General features: G+C 42.1%; 1 protein-coding gene across 1 annotated transcript in view; it reads right to left on the bottom strand.

The window, feature by feature from the left end:
• Nucleotides 1–20,959, bottom strand: part of AP1S3 (adaptor related protein complex 1 subunit sigma 3) — a 54,297-nt gene that overhangs the window by 12,165 nt on the left and 21,173 nt on the right. The window contains exon 2 of the mRNA XM_073674596.1: nucleotides 7,289–7,467. Within this exon, the coding sequence (XP_073530697.1) occupies nucleotides 7,289–7,467 (179 nt within the window). The remainder of the gene's footprint in view (nucleotides 1–7,288; nucleotides 7,468–20,959) is intronic.

The raw sequence follows: 20,959 nt of genomic DNA, 5'->3' as shown, positions 1-20,959 counted from the left end.
AGCAACATTAAACAACTGAATGAACATCCTCCGAGCCCCGTGATTCCATAATTTTTGCCAGGGGTTGTAATTGTCACAGTACTCACAGGTAACTTCAGACTGTCTTTGATCATCCTGGAGCTGATCATTGGCTGAACCTTTGCCATTCAGGCTATTCTTCAATCCATTTGAATGGTAGGTCTTTCAGTTTTCTTCCACATCTCTGGTTTTGCTTTCCATTTTAAAGCACTGGAGATCATTTTAGCTGAACAGCCTATCATTGTCTGCACTTCTTTATAAGTTTTACCCTTTCCAATCAACTTTTTAATCAAAGTACGCTGTTCTTCTGAACAATGTCTTGAACGACCCATATTTCTCAGGCTTTCAAGGAGAAATGCATGTACAACATGTGCTGACTTTATCATTTTATAAGGGCTACCTAATTCACACCTGTTTCTTCACAGAATGATTGACCTCGCTAATTTAACTCCACACTGCTATTATTTTGAACACACCCCCTTTCAATTAATTATTCAAATACACAGACTCAAAAACATGCAGACCATGAATGCTGAGTCTGTTGGTTTTCTTAGAATCTACTGCACCAACTGCTATTATTTTGAACACTACTGTAGCTGTCAGGTTTACTTTAAAAAAAATTGCACCATGTTCTGAGTAGCAATGTCTACCGCTAACTGCAGATTGAGTTAACTGAGAATTAATCAGTGACATTCTCATTCTGATGGTCTGACAAGAGTGTTTGTAATTCATTTTTCTGACTTCCTCTCTGTTGATTTGTGACCATATCAAATTTGAACATGTAGGGAAACAAGGCGCCTTGAAAAGCAAAGAGTGCAAAACTTTTAATTAAACCCAATTGCAAACATGATTTTTAACCTGAAATACATATGTTTAAATAAAAAAAATGAATAGCTGGACAAACCCTTTAAGTGGTTAAAACAATATAATGATGGCAAATAGCAAAGGTCTATCAGCTATGTGCAAAATCCATAATACTCAAAGACAACTCCAGGAAATGTAATGAGTATGTATCACAGATCTGGGGCGGACCTTTTTATTTAATAAAAGAGTGAGCAACCCAAGATTTGTGATTTTTCAAAATATAGTCCAGTAACAAAACACCTCAATAGGGTCATTAATGTCCAACGAAAGGGCACGCCTCTCTAGTAAAGTCGGGTCCGAATTTCTAGATTGTGAAATTGCAGCATCCAGAGCGAGATCCCGCATACCTCTGCAGACTCTTTTGTAGTGAAAAAGCGAGATCTCACTTATCACCAACCCAGCACTCCTGAGTACTTTTATGAAGGGAATCTGCCACCAGGTGCTTGCTTTGTTATCCGAGAGCAGTAAGATATAGGGGCAGAGACCTGGATTCCAGCGATGTGTCACTTACTGGGCTGCTTGCTGTCATTTTGATAAAATCACTGTTTTCTCTGCTGAAGATCTGCCAGTTGTCTGAATGCTGAGTTCTGTATAACCCCGCCCACACCACGGATTGGCAGCTTTCTGTGTACACTGTGCATAGGCAGAAAGCTGCCATTTATTAGTGTGGCAGGGTTTCAAAGTGTAGGAAGACTACATGGCACAAGACAACTAGTCATGTAGTGATAATCTCCTGCTGATAAAACACTTATTTAGTTAAAGCTACAACACACAAGAAGAGACGTGGGATCTTGCTCTACGTCCCAAACGTAGAAGTTCAGGCCCAACTTTACTAGAAAGTCGGCCTCTTCCTGGGGCCATTAGAGCCATTTCTGCTGTTTTTGTTACTAGATTATGTATAGTGGGGAGGGGTTGGGGAGACACCATTCTGTTGCTGCCCACTGTTTTATTAAATAAAAAAAAAAAAAATAAAAGTGCAGATCAGTGATAATTAATCTTGAAGGAAATCTCAAAAGATAACAGATTCTGTTTTGGCTGAAGTTCTCAATGATTTAACAAGTTCAATATCTCAATGATCCCTCAGGAGTGGGAGTTGCCTACTGTTAGGTCAGCCTGGTGGCTCAGTGGTTAATACTGTTGCTTTCTAGTTCTGGGTTCTTTGGTTCACATCCCAGAAAGGATAGTATCTGCAAGGAGTTTATATGTTCTCCCCATGTTTGTGTGGGTTTCCTCCGGGTTCTCCGGTTTCCTCCCACACTCCAAAGACATACTGATAGGGAATCTAGATTGTGAGCCCCAATGGAGACAGCAACAGAAATGAACACGTAATAAAGCGTCACCTCTTTCCTGCCTCTCCACAAACAAAACTTTTTGGAAACACTGATTTTCTAGAGGTTTCAGGTCCCACTGGAAGATCTGCCCACTTATTATGGAGGTCTCCATTTCCAGGAGAGTACAACCTGAGGTCGAGTACGCAAAGAAGAACTCTGCACTCCAAATATGCAGAAGTCAGTAAGAATTCTTTTATTCCAGCAATACAAAGCAATTTAAAGTGATGGTTCGGTCCAACACAACAGACCGTCTTTAAAATAATGGACAGCAGTGGAGTAAAGTAGACAGAGAATATACTACGTCTTCCAGAACGACGCTGGTCACATACACAGCGGGGTCTTATGCTACCCGTCTGCTTCAATAAAACAATTGTTATTGATTTCTACACATTCGGAGTGCCTCCTTGCAGGAGAGTTAGCATGGATGTCATTAGCTTGATTCTGTCTATTATTCCAGTTATGATTCATGGGTTTTCTAAGGATTTTTGTGAGGAGGATTATTGCCTAAAGATTAGGGGTCTTTTGTATCTAATCAGTAATCTGATTCTTCCTCTTATATCACCAACATGTTAGCAACCTCATTGTTTCTCAGATACAATATTTAGTCCCTGTGATCATCAGAAAGGTAAATTTTTTTATTTATTTTTTTGTTAAAGTGGATTAGTCACCAGATTTAACAATACAAAAACCAGAAATTATTAAAGTGAGCCTCCCACCCTTTGTCTGAAAAGTAACCATACATTTCTCATATATAGTCACTCTACCTGGAGTCCTCCATTTGCCTCCCGCTGCTTCCTCTGCTCCTTTACTGCTGCTTCCAAGATGACCAACACCGTATGGGGAGTGTAGTGGTACGTCTCACCATAGAACCTGGCTTTCCTGTGCTGTGGGATAGCTTTTGACTTACTCCTGCACCCCCCACACTATTGTGGTGCTATCTTAGTAGCAGGGTGAATACAACGCTGATCTGAGCAAAGGAGGCAATGGCCATTTTAGTAATGTAAAATTCATCAATATTGTACTCCAGTTTCTGACTGGAGTAACATTCCCAGTGGTGGCGCACAGCAGTTATGAATTAAGCTCTTTACAAGTGCTCCCCTTAATAAATTAGGTACATCTCGCTCCAGCAGTCCCATTCATTAAGACCAACATGGAAAGCGCCAGTATTAATGAATTGGGCCCAAAAGTTCCATCCTCAATGATTGCGGAGTTCGTGAGTTGCATGAAAACATCTCATTAGTATAAAGCAGCCCTCCACAACATATGGCCCAGCATGCGCCCTGCCGAAGGATGCTGCGCAGCCAGCGGAGCTGTCCAGGATGTGCCGCTCCTTCTTATATTCAAATGTATTCGCGTCTGAAACACACGTATACATTTGAACACAGTGGCGACGGGACTGGAGCAGCTCAGCAGCGTGAGGAAGGCAACATGCTGCTGACGTCATCACAGTGCTTCCGGCAACGAAGCGCCGCAGAGGAGAAGAGATGGCTCAGCCAATGGTAAGCGCTTCATCAGGGGGCCAAAGATTGAGTGCCTCATCATTGTGGATGAGGTAGGGAGGGCATAATCTAACTGAGGGCACGGTGAGGGCAAATAATGGGGTGACAATTTTGAAAAGGAGCATAGTTTTGCTAGAGGTGGTGGTGGGGGGGGGGGTACTTTATTCAGAGGGCAGTATGCTAGAGATATTTTACCAAGGTGCAGTGTGTGCATGTGTGCGTGCGTGGGGGGGGGGGGTATTTTGGAGAGGCACACTGTGGGGGGACATTTTGGAGAGGGGCAGTATGGGGAGGGATATTTTATGCAGGAAGCACAGGTAGTTATTTATTCAGGTGCACAGCATAGAAGATATATCTTTATTTATGGGGCAGTATAATGATACTTAAATTTTTGTCGGGAATCGCTGCTGAAGAGAGAGAAGAGGGAAGTCTGCAGAGACAAACTATGGACATGAAATCTCATTATGGCGTCTGTGCTACATGGAGACAAAAAGGGATGGGAACGACATCAATCAGAGAAGATGTCAAATATAAAAGGCACATGGATGTAATTGTTTATTTGTGATACTGACTATGTTTCATCAGTGCTGTGGTTCCTGTATGGTCCACAGTCTCCCAGTATCTCCTTACCATTGTTAAAGACATACAGTGACGAGCAAAAGGGTAACAATGTTTTGAACTTCAGACTTTCAGGCTCCATATCTCACCATCCACTACTGCTTCCAACATGAGACTGCCATCATTTTATAGACAATCATCTTGGCTATCTCATCCAAAAATTTGACCTACAACTATTTAGCATATGATTAGTTATGCAGATTCTTGTCATATCACTGCATTGTTACTGTTTTGCTCCTTGAGGTGGAAAAATATTTTTCTTCCTGTATACTACAGAATACAACCTGTTCTCATATTCCATAATATCTCAGTGTTATCTCAGTGTGTTATTGGGTTGATTCCCAAGCGAAAGATCACTGTTTTGAATCCATTCAAAAGCCAAGAGGTGGACGTCCAGGCAATATATTGGAGTCAACAAGTTGGCTCAACACAAGGTTATCAGTTCTGATGCGACGGCAGTGGAGGTGACTCGTATGCTTCGTAATAGTGAGATCATAGACATCCATGCGAGCACCGTGCGATGCACGTTACACAAGTGTATAGTGGTGGCTCAAAAAAAAGGTGAAGAAGCCTCGACTTCAATATCGACATAAGAAGCATTGGCTTGTGTTTGTAACAAAGTATGAAAAGTGGACAGTAGAAGATTGGAAACGGGTGATTTGGAGCGATGAGACGAAAGTCAATAGACTAGGCCCTGATGGGTGCAAATGGGTCTTTAAAAAAACAAAGGAAAAAGGGCTAATGGATCGAGAAATTGAAGGAACTGTCAAGTTCGGTGGAGGAAGCCTGATGATATGGGGTTGTTTCACAGCCAAAGGCGTTGGATACTTGATCTGGATCAATGGTGGTCTCAATGCTGAGCTATATACAAGTATCCTACAAGACGAGTTACTTCATACACTTGAGTGCTATGGGTATGAAAAGGACTACATAGTGTTCCAGCAGGACAAGACCCAAAAGCATACATCCAGATTGGCAAAGAAGTGGTTCAATGACACTGATGAAGTGTGCTGGATTGGTCCCCACAGTCCCCAGACCTCAACCCAATAGAACACTTGTGGGTAGAGTATACATATACTTGTGGGTATACTGTATACATACCCAAGTGAGTCGACCAGTATGCACCAACTTTGGGAAAATATAGAAGAGACCTGGATCCAGATTTTGGTCGAGACATGTTTGAATCTGATCAAGAGCATGCCCAGAAGGATTCAGGCAGGGTTGAAAGCCAAAAGGTGGATTTACAAAATAATAAAAAAAAAATTTAGATTTTTTTTTTTTTTTTAAGGAGGAAAACAGTAACCATGCAGTGACATGACAAGAATCTGCATAACTAACTCATATGCTAAATAGTTGCAAGTCAAATTTATGTATGAGATAGCCAAGATGATTGTCTATAAAATTATGGTAGTCTCAGGTTTGAAGCAGTTGTGGATGGTGAGATATAAAGCCTGAAAGTCAGAAGTTCAAAACATTGTTACCCTTTTGCTCAGTGTACTGGGAGTTGTAGGTTCATTCAATACAATTATACATGGGGCTGACCTGACATTGCAATTGATCGCTGTCCTAAGGTTGGTGATTTATTCATGTATTATGGTGATTCTGCCAATGCATTCATGTACTGACAGTGCTTCTGATGATGCAGTAATCTACTGACTGTGGTTCTGGCGCTGCACTCATGTATTGATGGTGGTTCTAGCACTGCAATCATGTACTACGGTGCTTCTGGTGCTGAATTCATGCGCTGCCAGTGGTTCTGATCTTGTACACATGTAGCAATCCAAAACTTTCTCCACGGTCATGTTACAATTTAAAAATCCTCAAACCTTAGTTTTGACATTATGAGGAGGATTTGGCCAGATTGTGCTCAGTTTCTGCTCCAAAATCGCAGTGTAAGTTAGCATATGTTCACACATTTTTTTTGGAGCAGATTCTATCCAAATCCTCCTCAAATACTCAAAACTTGGTTCTGGTGACGTATTAATGCAAGTACCCCTTTAAATTTTTTACAGCCCTTGGGATTAGTTCAGTAAGGCATTGCGGCACTTGGACCAAAAAAATATTGTGCACCCTTGGAATAAAGGAATTGGAGTACTTACTGCTATAGTAGTAGTTGGGAACAGTCAGATTCCCTATAATAATAAAAAAAAAAAAATAGTACCAGGGTAAAAGCCTGAATTGGTAGGGACTGATATAGAAGGGTTAATATTTTCCTCTATATTTTTTTAGTATTAACTAGTCTCATATTTTGTTTAATATTTTTTCTTAAGGTTTCGTATTTGGTCTAAAATTTTCCTATCTCATATGCAATGTTTTGAGAAGACTGTTTTATGGGTAGTATACGGAGAAAGACATGATATCTAACAAAATCTCATAAAACGTTTGTGAGAAGAGAGCAGCCGATAAATGACCAGGGAGTGGTAGTAATGCTCCGCTGTGATGAGTCATCCAGCTTCTTGCTGCAGTTGCATACACCACTGTGCCAGCAATGCCTAGTGTCGATGCTTTGTGGCCACCACCGTGCCAGCAATGCCTAGTGTCGATGCTTTGCGGCCACCACCGTGCCAGCAATGCCTAGTGTCGATGCTTTGCATTCACCACAGTGCCAGCAATGCCTAGTGTCAAGGCTTTGCGGCCACCACCATGCCAGCAATGTCTAGTGTCGATGCTTTGCATTCACCAGTGTGCCAGCAATGCCTAGTGTCGATGCTTTGCGGCCACCACCGTGCTAGCAATGCCTATTGTCGATGCTTTGTGCCCACCACCGTGCTAGCAATGCCTAGTGTCGATGCTTTGTGCCCACCACCGTGCTAGCAATGCCTAGTGTCGATGCTTTGCGACCACCGTGCCAGCAATGCCTAATGTCGATGCTGCATCAGAGATGCTGGCGTAATGGGGGAAGGCACCTGATGCTGATGAGTAGGCCAGTAGAAGAATATGTGTATATGGACAAGATACCTCTTGTATACAAGTTTTAAATCCTTCCAGTCCACAAAGCTGCTGGTCTTAGGACTCCTGGTAAGAATTATGTGCATCAACTCCCGTGTTATCTTGCGTTTCTCTTTCTCAGTCAGGGTTGTATACCATTTCTGAAGTCTTAATTTCCCTTGCCGGCTGAACAGAAGGAGGAATCGAATCTGCAAGACAAGCCAGAGGAATGATAAGAAAAACATACCCAACCTTAAAGGGGTTTTCCGGTATAAATATCTAATGATAACGAGCCTCCTCCATTTGAAAATAATAGAGTCAGCTGTTAATCGCCCTCCCCAGCTCCAGTGTAGCCGCTCTGCTGCTGCTCTCATCTTTGTTGACAGACTGCAATGGTGACATCACCACTACTTGGTATCATCCTCAAGTCAAGTGATTAGCTACAGCGGTCACATGCGCTGTAGTTGTGGTATTACCGCTGCAAGCTGTGAATAAACACAGGAGTAGAGGCAGAGAGGCAATGCTGGAGCCGGTGCTGCCCGCTTAGTTCACAAGTTGCATTGGTGATAAGTTTATTATTTTCGCCTAGAGCAGCGGTGGGGAACCTTTAGCCCATGGGCCATTTGTGGCCTACGGTGACCTTTTCCAAAGGCCCCGGGCAGATTCTCAGGGACCGCAGTGCTCGGGCCAGCGGCCACCAGAACTTTAATTGCATTGCGAGCATGCGCACATAGCGTTCACTACTGGATACAGCGGAGCATGTAATGAAGGATTACACCCTACCAAAGGAAGAAAGGAAGCATGCCAAAACAAGGGAGGTCACTTATATAAGTTAACGTACTATAAAAAAAACTGACTAAAAACACACAATTTAAAAACAATTAAAAAACAAACTTACTAATTATGAGCATGTTGTGATTTTTTGTAACCAATTTTTGTTTTTTTTTTCATTCTTTTAAATTTGAGTGTTTCATCAGTTTCTTTTTTATAGTACATTGATAAACATATAGGTGATCTCCCTTGCTTTGACATGCTTACTTTCTTCTTCTTTTTGTATCTTCATTGTTCAAGCATGCCATAGGTTGATCCCTTTTAATATAGTGGTGCCCTCTCTCCATCTATTTTTCCTTGAAGGATTACGCCCTGACATTAGCCAGTGCCAGCGTCTGAACGTATTTTGTAGGCTGAGTTAGCGCATGATTCGCTCCCGTCTCACAGATGAAGCAGCAGCAGCCCCCTTATCTGCTATGTGATGTATAAGTTCCAGCCCCAGTGTCTGCTATGTGATGTATATGCTCCAGCCCTAATGTCTCCTGTGATATATATACACTCCAGCCCCAGCGTTTCCTATGTAATGTACATGCTCCGGCCCCAGCGTCTCCTATATGATGTATACAGCAGTCTCAGTGTCTTCTATGTGATGTATTATGCAGACCTTCCACTGCTTGAGTTCTATACATGTAACATTAGCAGTGATGAATTCCCCACTTTGAGGGAACATGCAGTGTAATTTATATCTGTGTTCAGAACTTAAGTCTTGTAAAGAACTTACAGAAGTATCATCACAAAGAGTCGACTGTGGTAAAGACTGACACAAACCTGGTTTGCAATTGCGAGTAGCAACATGATCAATACCACCTAACATCACACGTAAGCAGCTCCAGCCATCACATTAGGGGTGAGTTAATTGTTTGACCAAATGTGGCAGTGCAATTTTCAAGTTGATAATCTTGTATGGCCCCTGAATGATGGTATAAATATCCAAATGATCCTTCGCGCAAAAAAAAAAAACGGATCCATTCCCACCCCTGACCTAGAGGGAGCCTATAGCCATGAAATGGAACCTGTCACCATGAAAATGCAGTTTACTCCACGGGCACCTTGTTATAGAGCAGGAGGATCCAAGTGGATTGATCTATAATTTTGTAAGAAAAGAATCAGTATATCCTGTGTTTTATTAATTTAAACTCTGCTCTTTCTGGGATTTTTGGTACATTGGGTGGAGAAAGCTGTCAGTCACTGATAGTCTAGAGGGTGGTCCTGAAAATCCCAGAAAGAGCAGAAGTTTCAATGACTAACACTCAGGATATACTGAATCTTTACTCACAAAATGAGAATCATTCTGCTCCCCCTGCTCTATATCATAGTGGGTGTAGATTGGATGGCATTTTCATGGTGACAGGTTCCCTTTAAAATACTTATACTTGGAAAACTCTTAAAAGTTCATGAAAACTTTGCTGTACAAAGTATTTACACAATTCTTACATTTAAAAGGACAGTAAACCTAGAACATCTTTGTGTCAGTCTGAAAAACTGATCTGACAGTCTAGTAAAACATGGGCAAACAGGGGTCCTGATCTGTACCATGATGAAAAAGAATTTTGGAAGGGGCGAACTGGTTTGCTTTTCTTGGCCTCCACACTATGCAGTGCTGATTAGTTTATGTTGCAGTGAGCTTCCTCCCAGTTTTCCTGCTTCTGCCCAAATCTATAATCCCCTAAATTGTAATACTGGTGGTAAGGGCTGAGCAAGGTAAAAGCAAATATTTCCATGGGAAAAACACGTTTTTGTTTTTTTTACGCTTTGATATATGAAATAGGATGATAATCAGGGTAAGAATTGCTAATACTTGTTTACTTAATCAATTGTACCTTAAAAGTCTTCAGCTTTACAATGAACCCTACCCACAGTAATAAAGCTATTACACAAGCATGGGGTGAGGTAGAAACCCATTATCATATAATATATCATTACCGCACAAGAAACCTCCCATCCAAACACAACATTATAAACCACAGCAAGAACACCCAGCTCCCCTAGTAATCTAGAGACTTTCATCCTTCGATTACTTGTACAGTCATTTTACTGGGCGTTCATGAGCTTCCCAGCGCCGACACCATTTACTTTATAGCTACATGTCTTCTCTTAACTGATTAAAGAGAAGGCAAAATTCTGCACATGGATAACATTTCCCTTCTGGTGCAATGAAACCAACCCCTCTTGTCAAATTCTTCAGCTGAGTAGTTTTATTCCAACAAATGTCATTCTTTATTTAGGCCGGAGTCCTTAGACGGAAAAAAAGAGAAAATATATTTATTTTACTCACTTATATAGCGCCATTAATTCCATAGCGGTTCACAGACATTATGGGCACTGTCTCCATTGGGGCTCACAATCTAGATTCCCTAACAGTACGTCTTTGGAGGAGTGTGGGAGGAAACCGGTGGAAACCCACGCAAACACGGGGAGAACATACAGACTCCTTGCAGATGTTGTCCTTGGTGGGGATTTGAACCCAGGACCCCAGCGCTGTAAGGCTGCAGTGCTAACCACTGAACCACTGAGCAATATTATACATACATACATACATACACACACACATACACATACATACATACATACATACATACACACCCACAAACCCTGGCAAAAATTATGGAATCACCGGGCTCGGAGGATGTTCATTCAGTTGTTTAATGTTGAAAAAAGGCACAAAACTAAAGTAATTTCAAATGGCAACTTTTGGGCTTTAAGAAACACTGAAAGAAATCAAGATTAAAAATGTGGTACTCTGTAAGAGTAATTTTTTTCAGATCAAGCAGAGGGAAAAAATTATGGAATCACCCTGTAAAATTTAATTTCCAAAACTAACACCTGCATCAAATTAGATCTGCTCATTAGTCTGCATCTAAAAAGGAGTGATCACACCTTGAAGAGCTGTTGCAGCAAGTGGACTGACATGAATCATGGCTCCAACACAAGAGATGTCAATTGAAACAAAGGAGAGGATTATCAAACTCTTAAAAGAAGGTACATCATCACGCAATGTTGCAAAAGATGTTGGTTGTTCACAGTCAGCTGTGTCTAAAATCTGGACCAAATACAAACAACATGGGAAGGTTGTTAAAGGCAAACATACTGGTAGACCAAGGAAGACATCAAAGCATCAAGACCGGAAACTTAAAGCAATATGTCTCCAAAACAGGAAATGCACAACAAAACAAATGAGGAACGAATGGGAGGAAACTGGAGTCAATGTCTGTGACCGAACTGTAAGAAACTGCCTAAAGGAAAAGGGATTTACATACAGAAAAGCTAAACATAAGCCATCATTAACACCTAAACAGAAAAAAACAAGGTTACAATGGGCTAAGGAAAAGCAATCGTGGACTGTGGATGACTGGATGAAAGTCATATTCAGTGATGAATCGCGAATCTGCATTGGGCAAGGTGATGATGCTGGAACTTTTGTTTGGTGTCGTTTCAATGAGATTTCTAAAGATGACTGCATGAAGAGAACATGCAAATTTCCACAGTCATTGATGATATGGGGCTGCATGTCAGGTAAAGGCACTGGGGAGATGGCTGTCATTACATCTTCAATAAATGCCCAACTTTACATTGAAAGTTTGGACAGTTTTCTTATCTCATCAAGTGAAAGGATGTTTAGGGATGATGACATCATTTTTCAAGATGATAATGCATCCTGCCATATAGCAAAAACTGTGAAAACATTCCTTGAAAGAAGACACATAAGGTCAATGTCATGGCCTGCAAATAGTCCGGATCTGAATCCAATTGAAAATCTTTGGTGGAAGTTGAAGAAAATGGTCCATGACAAGGCTCCAACCTGCAAAGCTGATCTGGCAACAGCAATCAGAGAAAGTTGGAGCCAGATTGATGAAGAGTACCGTTTGTCACTCATTAAGTCCATGCCTCAGAGACTGCAAGCTGTTATTAAAGCCAGAGGTGGTGCAACAAAATACTAGTGATGCATTGGAGTGTTCTTTTGTGTTTGTTTTTCATGATTCCATAATTTTTTCCTCAGAATTGAGTGATTCCATATTTTTTTCCCTCTGCTTGGTCTGAAAAAAATTACCCTTACTGAGTACCACATTTTTAATCTTGATTTATTTTAGTGTTTCTTAAAGCCCTAAAGTTGCCATTTGAAATGACTTTAGTTTTGTGCCATGTCTGTGATCTGCTTTTTTTCAACAACATTAAACCACTGAATGAACATCCTCCAAGCCCAGTGACTCCATAATTTTTTCCAGGGGTTGTATTATATATATATTGGCAAAGTCGCCACTGGGGCCCTGTGCTCTTCACAGATGAAAGCAGGTTCACACTGAGCACATGTGACAGACGTGACAGAGTCTGGGGATGCCGTGGAGAGAGATCTGCTGCCTGCAACATCTTTCAGCATGACCGGTTAGGCTGTGGGTCAGTAATGGTGTGGGGTGGCATTTCTTTGGAGGGCCGCACAGCCCTCCATGTGCTCGCCAGAGGTAGCCTGACTGCCATTAGGTACCGAGATGAGATCCTCAGACCCCTTGTGAGACCATATGCTGGTGCGGTTGGCTCTGGGTTCCTCCTAATGCAGGACAATGCCAGACCTCATGTGGCTGGAGTGTGTCAGCAATTCCTGCAAGATGAAGGCATTGAAGCTATGGACTGGCCCGCCCGTTCCCCAGACCTGAATCCGATTGAGCACATCTGGGACATCATGTCTCGCTCCATCCACGAATGTCACGTTGCACCACAGACTGTCCAGGAGTTGGCGGATGCTTTAGTCCAGGTCTGGGAGGAAATCCCACAGGAGACCATCTGCAACCTCATCAGGAGCATGCCCAGGCGTTGTAGGGAGTTCATACAGGCACGTGGAGGCCACACAAAATACTGAGCCTCATTTGGACTATTTAGTCAGCCACCAATTGTGCAAGTTCTCCCACTTAAAAAGATGAGAGAGGCCTGTAATTGACATCACAGGTAGGTCTTAACTATGAGACACAAAATGAGGAAACAAATCCTGAAAAGTCACATTGTCTGATTTGGAAAGAAATTTTTTTCAAATTTTGGTGGAAAATAAGTATTTGGTCACCTACAAAAGGTCATCTCAATACTTTGTTATATATCCTTTGTTGGCAATGATAGTGGTCAAACGTTTTCTGTAGTTCTTCACAAGATTGGCACACACTGTTGCTGGTATGTTGGCCCATTCCTCCATGCAGATCTCCTCTAGAGCAGTGAGTGATGTTTTGGGGCTGTCGCTGTACAACACGGACTTTCAACTCCCTCCAAAGGTTTTCTATAGGGTTTAGATCTGGAGACTAGCTAGGCCACTCCAGGACCTTGAAATGCTCCTTACGAAGCCACTCCTTCGTTGCCCTGGCGGTGTGCTTGGGATCATTGTCATGCTGAAAGACCCAGCCACGTTTCATCTTCAATGCACTTGCTGATGGAAGGAGGTTTGCACTCAAAATCTCACGATATATGGCCCCATTCATTCAAGTACACGGATCAGTCGTCCTGGTCCCTTGAAAGAGAAACAGCCCCAAAGCTTGATGTTGCCACCCCCATGCTTCACAGTAGGTATGGTGTTCTTTGGATGCAACTCAGCGTTCTTTCTCCTCCAAACACGACGAGTTGTGTTTCTACTAAACAGTTCTACTTTGGTTTCATCTGACCATATGACATTCTCCCAATACTCTTCTGGATCATCCAAATGCTCTCTAGCAAACTTCAGACGGGCTCGGACATGTAATGGCTTAAGCAGGGGGGACACGTATGGCACTGCAGGATCTGAGTCCTTGGCGGCGTAGTGTGTTACTGATGGTAGCCTGTGTAACGTTGGTCCTTGCTCTCTGCAAGTCATTCACTAGGTCCCCCCGTGTGGTTCTGGGATTTTTGCTCACCGTTCTTGAGATCATTTTGACCCCACGGGGTGAGATCTTGTGTGGAGCCCCAGATGGAGGGAGATTATCAGTGGTCTTATATGTCTTCCATTTTCTAACTATTGCTCCCACGGTTGATTTGTTCACACCAAGCTACTTGCCTATTGCAGATTCAGTCTTCCCAGCCTGGTGCAGGGCTACAATTTTGTTCCTGGTGTCCTTTGACAGCTCTTTGGTCTTCACCATAGTGGAGTTTGGAGTGTGACTGTTTGAGGTTGTGGACAGGCGTCTTTTATACTGATAATAAGTTCAAACAGGTTCCAGTACTACAGGTAATGAGTGGAGGACAGAGGAGTCTCTTAAAGAAGACGTTACAGGTCTGTGAGAGCCAGAAATCTTGCTTGTTTGTAGGTGACCAAATACTTAATTTTCCACCAAAATTTGAAGAAAAAAAAAAACTTTCCAAATCAGACAATGTGATTTTCAGGATTTGTTTTCTCATTTTGTCTCTCATAGTTGAGGTCGACCTATGATGTCAATTACAGGTCTCTCTCATCTTTTTAAGTGGGAGAACTTGCACAATTGGTAGCTGACTAAATACTAATAATACTAATAAAGTCAGTCAGGGAGCAGAGTCTCTTTAGGAGCTCTGCTCCTCAAGTAGGGCCCAGTCCTAGAGGCCCAGGTGGGGAGCAGAGGAGTAAGCTTCGTTCTAACAAGGGATCCTAGGGGGTACGGCGAGTGAAAGACGGCACCCGTACGCCCGCATCTGTCAGAAGACAGAGGGATCGTTGGCCACAAGAAGGGGACCGGCCCCTGGTCCAGCCGTGCTACTTTACGTCTCGGCTGGGAAAACCGGAGGCTCCTGGCTTATATAGTCAGTTGCCGAAGCCTCATTCTAATCTCCGTGAGGGTCAAGCAGGTCTGGGAACTCCGACGAGACAGGAGGGACTTCAGAGCACCCGAGCGGGATGGAGAGTGGGAAGCGCAGGGCAGGAGGGAGAAAGACCCAGCGTGAAGACGGTCTAGCTAGGAACACAAGAAAGTGGGGTTCTGCCAGGTACTCCTGATCTGCCTGAGGAAGTGCTGAACCCCGGCCTGGTGAACGTAGCGCGATGTGGGAGGCTGACACCTGTACAGTGCACCAGTAGAACTGTCATAAGAACTGTGAGTAAAGACTCGGATGACTGCACTGTACTGCCTCCGTCCCTTCTTTCATCAGCGCCATCTCTCTCTCCCGGCACTACAACGCCCAGCGCAACTTACACACCCTACACTTCCCTGGAGCTAGCTCTACCTGTGGAGAGCCACACCATCCCTGCTGCCGTAACACCAGCTCCAGAGGACGTAAAGGACAGCGTCCATGGCAGGGTGTTCAATTGCAAAAGGTGTTTAATCCGCCATCCCAAAACACACAACGTTTCGACCCTGCGTGGGTCTTTGTCAAGTATAGGTGAAAAAACATGGGGCTGTCCTTAGTGTGGTTCACAATAGATCACCAATCACTGCAAAGGTTCAACCCCCACATCAATAATGATTAGATAATTAGAATATAGTGCAAAACACATACATTAACACAGAGGTTATTTTAAATACGACATAGATAAAATACAATCTTACTCAAAAACAAATGTATCCCGGGAATCTCCGTAAAGACACAAAAAACACAATTAAAAGGTTACATCAGCCAAAGACAAAAAAAAAAAAAGGGCCATTTGTAATAAATCTGTATAACCTGTGTCATACATTGAAGTTAAAGATGGGTTAAAGATGAAAAAAAGCCTGTGAGGCTGAAACGTCCAAACGGGATCTGCATTGAAATAAATAGCAGTTATTCATTCAACACGTGAATGCCAGGACCTGTTTTCTGTCCGTGTACCTCCTTTCCACGAGCACCACGACATAGCAAGACAATGAGTCTGCAGTTTGTACTATTTTACTATGGGTGAAGGAGGACTGTTTGTAATACATTAAAGTTGTGCCAGATGCTATAGTTTTTTCCGCAGTAAAGGAAATAAAGAAAGGTTAAGTAAGCAAGTATGGCTAATGTGAATTACGGTACATATAAAACTTATCACATATAGGATTACTGAAAAACAAAATTATACACAATTAGATTTTTAGCAAATAAAAAGAATTTGAGTGAGAAATAAAAGAATTCAGTGACCAACAAAGTGCGTGCTGCAAAGTGGTTTTCCTCTATTCGGATACTGATGGCCCATCTTTAGGATTCCCATTTCCTGACTAAGAGCTGATCTGCAGTATTCTAGTCGCCACTAAACAATATGTCTGAGCTCTACAGTTTGTCTCCTGACACTGTACGTCCGGCCACTGCTGGAGATACCAGGTGCCCACACCATCAGCTGTTGTCACACCTCCACAATGAGATACTGATGACCCATCCTAAGTAGAAGGCCTCTTTCAGACATCAGGTTAATAGCTTTTGGAGACATGACAGGTTCCCTTTAAGAGGTTCACAGGGGTTTTCCCACGAGTAAAGTATATTATATTCAATAGCTCTAGTAATAAAAATAAGTTCCACAATTGGAGGTGTTAAAAAAAAAATGTTCCTGTGCTGAGGTAATCCTCCTGGGCAGAGGAAGAAGCAAAACAGTATACAGCCAGGACAGCATGGAGTCGTAGCGGATTGTTTATGTGAGGTAAAACATCTCCCTGCTTGTTAAAAAAAAATGTTTTACCTCACAGGAAGAATCAGCTGCAATCCCATACAGTACTGTAATGTCTGTATACTCTTTTGCGTCCTCACCTGCCCAGGAGCTGTGGTATGATCAGACCATGTCTCTGCACGGTCAGACACAGCCATTACACAGTACACAGCAGGGGCACATTTATAAGATTATCTCAGCACAGGGACATTTTATTTAAACACATCAAATTGTGGAAATTATTATTATTCCAAGATCTATTGATTAAAAAAGGAACTTTGTTTGTGAGACATCCCCTTCAAGGAATTGAAGGCCATACAGTTTCCTAATAGTCTATCCAAAGTTCCTAAAATATGTCACTGAAAGAAAGCATACTGCTCATGAACAAGAGTAGCTCAGAGCGACCTAGTTGTTAGTTCATACCGGTAGAAGTTCTCCCTTTAAAACAGAAACACAAATAGAACAATTTTACAAGTGGACGATCGTCTCCTAAGTGTTTAAGGAAAAGGAGAAGTTGGAAGCTTCCAATAACATGTTTCATGTACCAACATGATAATATCGCCTGTATTTAAACACAAACACACCTAAACACAAATTTGCCTTTGGTGATGTGTGTTACAAAGTCATCCAAAGGAGAAGTGGTCAAGTGTATAAATAGAAATACTAATAATAATGCACAAAGGAAAATGACAGAACAAGAGCTCTCCTATACTGTACATTTACCAGAGTCTCCAAAACCTGTATGTTACGCATGAACAAAATAACAAAATTCAAGGTCATTTTAGGTCCCATCATTCTAGTTACAGAAAGGAATATTATTAGTCTTCTCTTTCTACAACTTATTACAGCTTTAACCCCTTCCCGACATGTCCAATTTGTTTCTTATTTTTTTCATTTTTTCCAAGACCCATCATTTTTTTCATTTTTCAGGGCACATGAATGACACTATTCATTTTACCCCATAGTGTAAAATGGGAAAAAATATTCCAAGTGCGGTGAAATTAGGAAGAAAAAAAATGCAATTCTGACATTGTTTTTTAGGAATTGTGCTTAATGCGCACATTGTGTGGTAAAAAAATTACCTCGCAGTTTGATTCTCATCAGTACGATTATGGCGATACGAAACTTGTCCTGATTATTTTAGCGTTGAGGAAAAAAAAAAATCAGAACTTTAAAAGAAAATTGGGGGTGGGGGATTGTGTCGATATTTTCCAAGACACGTAACATTTATTTTCATTTTTTGGTTGATGGAGCTGTGTGAGGGCTTATTTTTTGTGAGACAAGACGACATTTATATTGATACCATTTTGATCGCTTCTTACAGCATTTTTGTCGATATTGCAGGGACCCAAAAAAAGCTAAATTTGGCGTTTTTAATTTTTATTTTTCTGTTTATTGTATTTACCGATCGGGTTAATTGTCTTTAGAAAGATCAAACTATTCTTGACACGGCGATATCGCATAAGTGTATTTTATTTATGTTTAATGGGGGAAAAAGGGGGTGATTTGAACTTTTATGGGTGGGGGGGGGAAGTGTTCATATTTTTTAAAACTATTTTTTTTTTTTTAACTTTTCACTGTACTTGTTAGAAGCTGTTATCGTCTGATCACTTTTGCTATACACTGCAATACCACAGAATTGCTGCATATAGAAAAAAAATCATGGTCTCCTTTGAAGCCCAGTTACAGGCTGGACTTCAAGGGAGATCCATAATGACAGGCACAGAGGTCTTCGACCCCCGGCTGTCATAAGAACCCATCGACATCCCGCGATCGCATCACTGGAGCACTGATGGGGGTATAGAATGACGCACCCACATGCCGGCACGCTGTTAATGCCACTGTCAGAGTTTGACAGCAGTATTTAACAGGTTAACAGTTGAGAGAAGCTCCGTGCCAACTGTGATTGTTAGAGGCAGGTCTTTTCTGTAACACACAGCCATTACCTGCCGGGTCTGGGGCGAGCTCACCCAGTGAGCCTGCTCCATACACCCGCTACCGACTTCAGCCGTACATGTACTACAGATGTCTGTAAGGGGTTAAGGCTAGACTCCCACAATGGATCTTCCACTGCATTTTTGCTCGTGTAATTATGTGAATTATGGCGTATGTTTTTCCAGCGCAAGTAGAAATCATTAGCAAAAAACTAAAAAAAAAAAACCTAAAAAAAATAAATCCCATTTAGTACTTTGTTATTCTTCTTTGGGCTTTCATGACAACCTGGCATGGACTCCACTAATGATAAACCATATTCTACATTAATCTGGTTCCAACTCCTCCAAGTGCGGCAGAGCTCAGCTTTGTATGTTGAAGCTGTCATGGACCATTTGCTGCTCATCATCAAGTGTTCTTAAGTTCCCTTTTCTGAAGAAAAAGCTTTAACACTCTTTGCTTGAAATTCACTATCATCCTGAAAAGATTACTTAAAGGGAATTTGTCAGCAGGTTTTTGCTATGTAATTAGAGAGAAGCAGGATGTAGGGGCAAAGACCCCGATTCCAGCGATGTGTCACTTACTGAGCTGCTAGATGTAGTTTTTATAAAACTGCAGAAGATCATTAGAGGACTAGTAAACCTGCTGCCATGTAGTCCTCCATGTTCATGAACGCTACATAACCCCGCCCCCACCACTGATTGGCAGCTTTCCGTGTATACTGTACAAGGGCAGAAAGCTGCCAATCAGTGATGTAGGCGGGGTTATACAGAGCTCAGCACTCAGAGAACTGCAGCAGATAAAACAGGAGATTTTATAAAAATAACAGCAACTAGCAAAGAAAGTGATACCCTGCTGGAATCAGGGTCCCTGCCCCTACATTATGCAGCTCTCAGATGTGTTCCTCACAGTTTTTTCCAATCCTACCATGGATTTCTGAGCCCGTGATGATACATGGCTCTCCTTACATGATGATGTGTGCAATGACAGTGCTGTAGGCAGCACTGAAGGAACTAATATAAGTACTAACGCGTTGACTATTCAATTAAAAGATCTAATTAAAACACGTACACGTACATGGTGGACTCACGCATTTTTAGAAAAATACCTCCAAAGGGGGCTTATCCCCAGAGGGCTGCGTATCCAGATCTTCCCCTCATTTCCCATTGAGGATGAGAACATTAAATGTCAGTGGGAAAGTCAGGCTAATACCTGCTCGCGTGGCTTTATAGAGCTTTTTAAGGAAAGAAATCACGCCTTATTGACTAGTATGGAGAAAGAAATTGAGGAACTTCTCTCCACTATTAAAAAAAAGAGGCTCCAGCTAGTACTCTCAAAAAGCTCAATGATGAAATCGAGCAGGAAACACAGAAATGGGTTGAGGATCTACAAAAAATCAAAATGAGGAAGCTTCAAAAGGGATATTAATGACTTTAATACCAACCAAGTCTATAAATGGCAGAATCCCCAAGACAGATCCCACCCATGTTTTAGAGAGGACTTTTCCTCTAGATCAAGATCCTCTTCCCTCAGATCCACATCCTCTCAGGTTAATACTGTATACAACTCAGCACTAAAGGCTCCAACCCTGTGACACATGCCGCCTCTTATTCTACGTATCGAGTGAAAACGCGACAAAATACCAAACGCCAGGGACCTGTTAGTGGTCAGACAGCGACAGATAATGCTGGGGTCTTCAGGTGATTAATTTGTCTACCCGTGTCCTCTCCAAACATGAGCTTGAGGTATTAAGTAAGGGTTTGTCTTTTTCGCCTACTAATGGTTTTCATTATTTCACAGCTTTGAAAGCCCTTCAACTGTTCTCTCGAAAGTTAATTCTAAAAAAATTACACCATAAGAACCACAATACTCTAGCCCTGGAGAGTCCGGCCGAGAGGGAGGCAATACAGGCATTGGAGGAGTTATTGAATGAACAAACGTCAAATCATCAAGGTAGGTTCCCTCAGCATATTTCATCTAAGTCGACACACTTCCCCCTTTTGTCCCTAAGTCCTGTAATAGAAATCTTTACAAAATTGGTGTCCGAAGATTTTAAAACTATCTACAACACGCAAGCATGATAATTTAACTCATGCACAGCGGAATGCCATTAAAGATTTACAATTTTATCAAGACGTGGTATTTAAACAGGCGGACAAGGTGGGGGAATATCGTGGTATGGCCCTGCTCTCTATACGAACACAAGGCCTTCCGACAACGGAGGGACAAAAATACCTACTGCAAATTGTCTCACTCCTTCTCGGCAGAGCTTCAGTCCATACTTATTGGCGCCTTCGAATTAGGAATTATACTTAAGAAGGTGCTTGATGTGCTAACTGTCCGGTTTCCGAGAGTCCCTACCTTTTATCTACTGCCTAAAATCCACAAAGATGCCGTCAGCCCACCGGGAAGTCCGATCGTGTCAGGGA

The sequence above is a fragment of the Phyllobates terribilis genome, unplaced genomic scaffold (genome assembly GCF_046119375.1).
Source record: "Phyllobates terribilis strain yellow unplaced genomic scaffold, ASM4611937v1 Scaffold_3__8_contigs__length_932513732, whole genome shotgun sequence".
In the NCBI taxonomy this organism is placed as follows: domain Eukaryota; kingdom Metazoa; phylum Chordata; class Amphibia; order Anura; family Dendrobatidae; genus Phyllobates; species Phyllobates terribilis.
The sequence above is the reverse complement of the archived record's forward strand: the minus strand, read 5'-3'. Positions and strand labels throughout refer to the sequence as shown.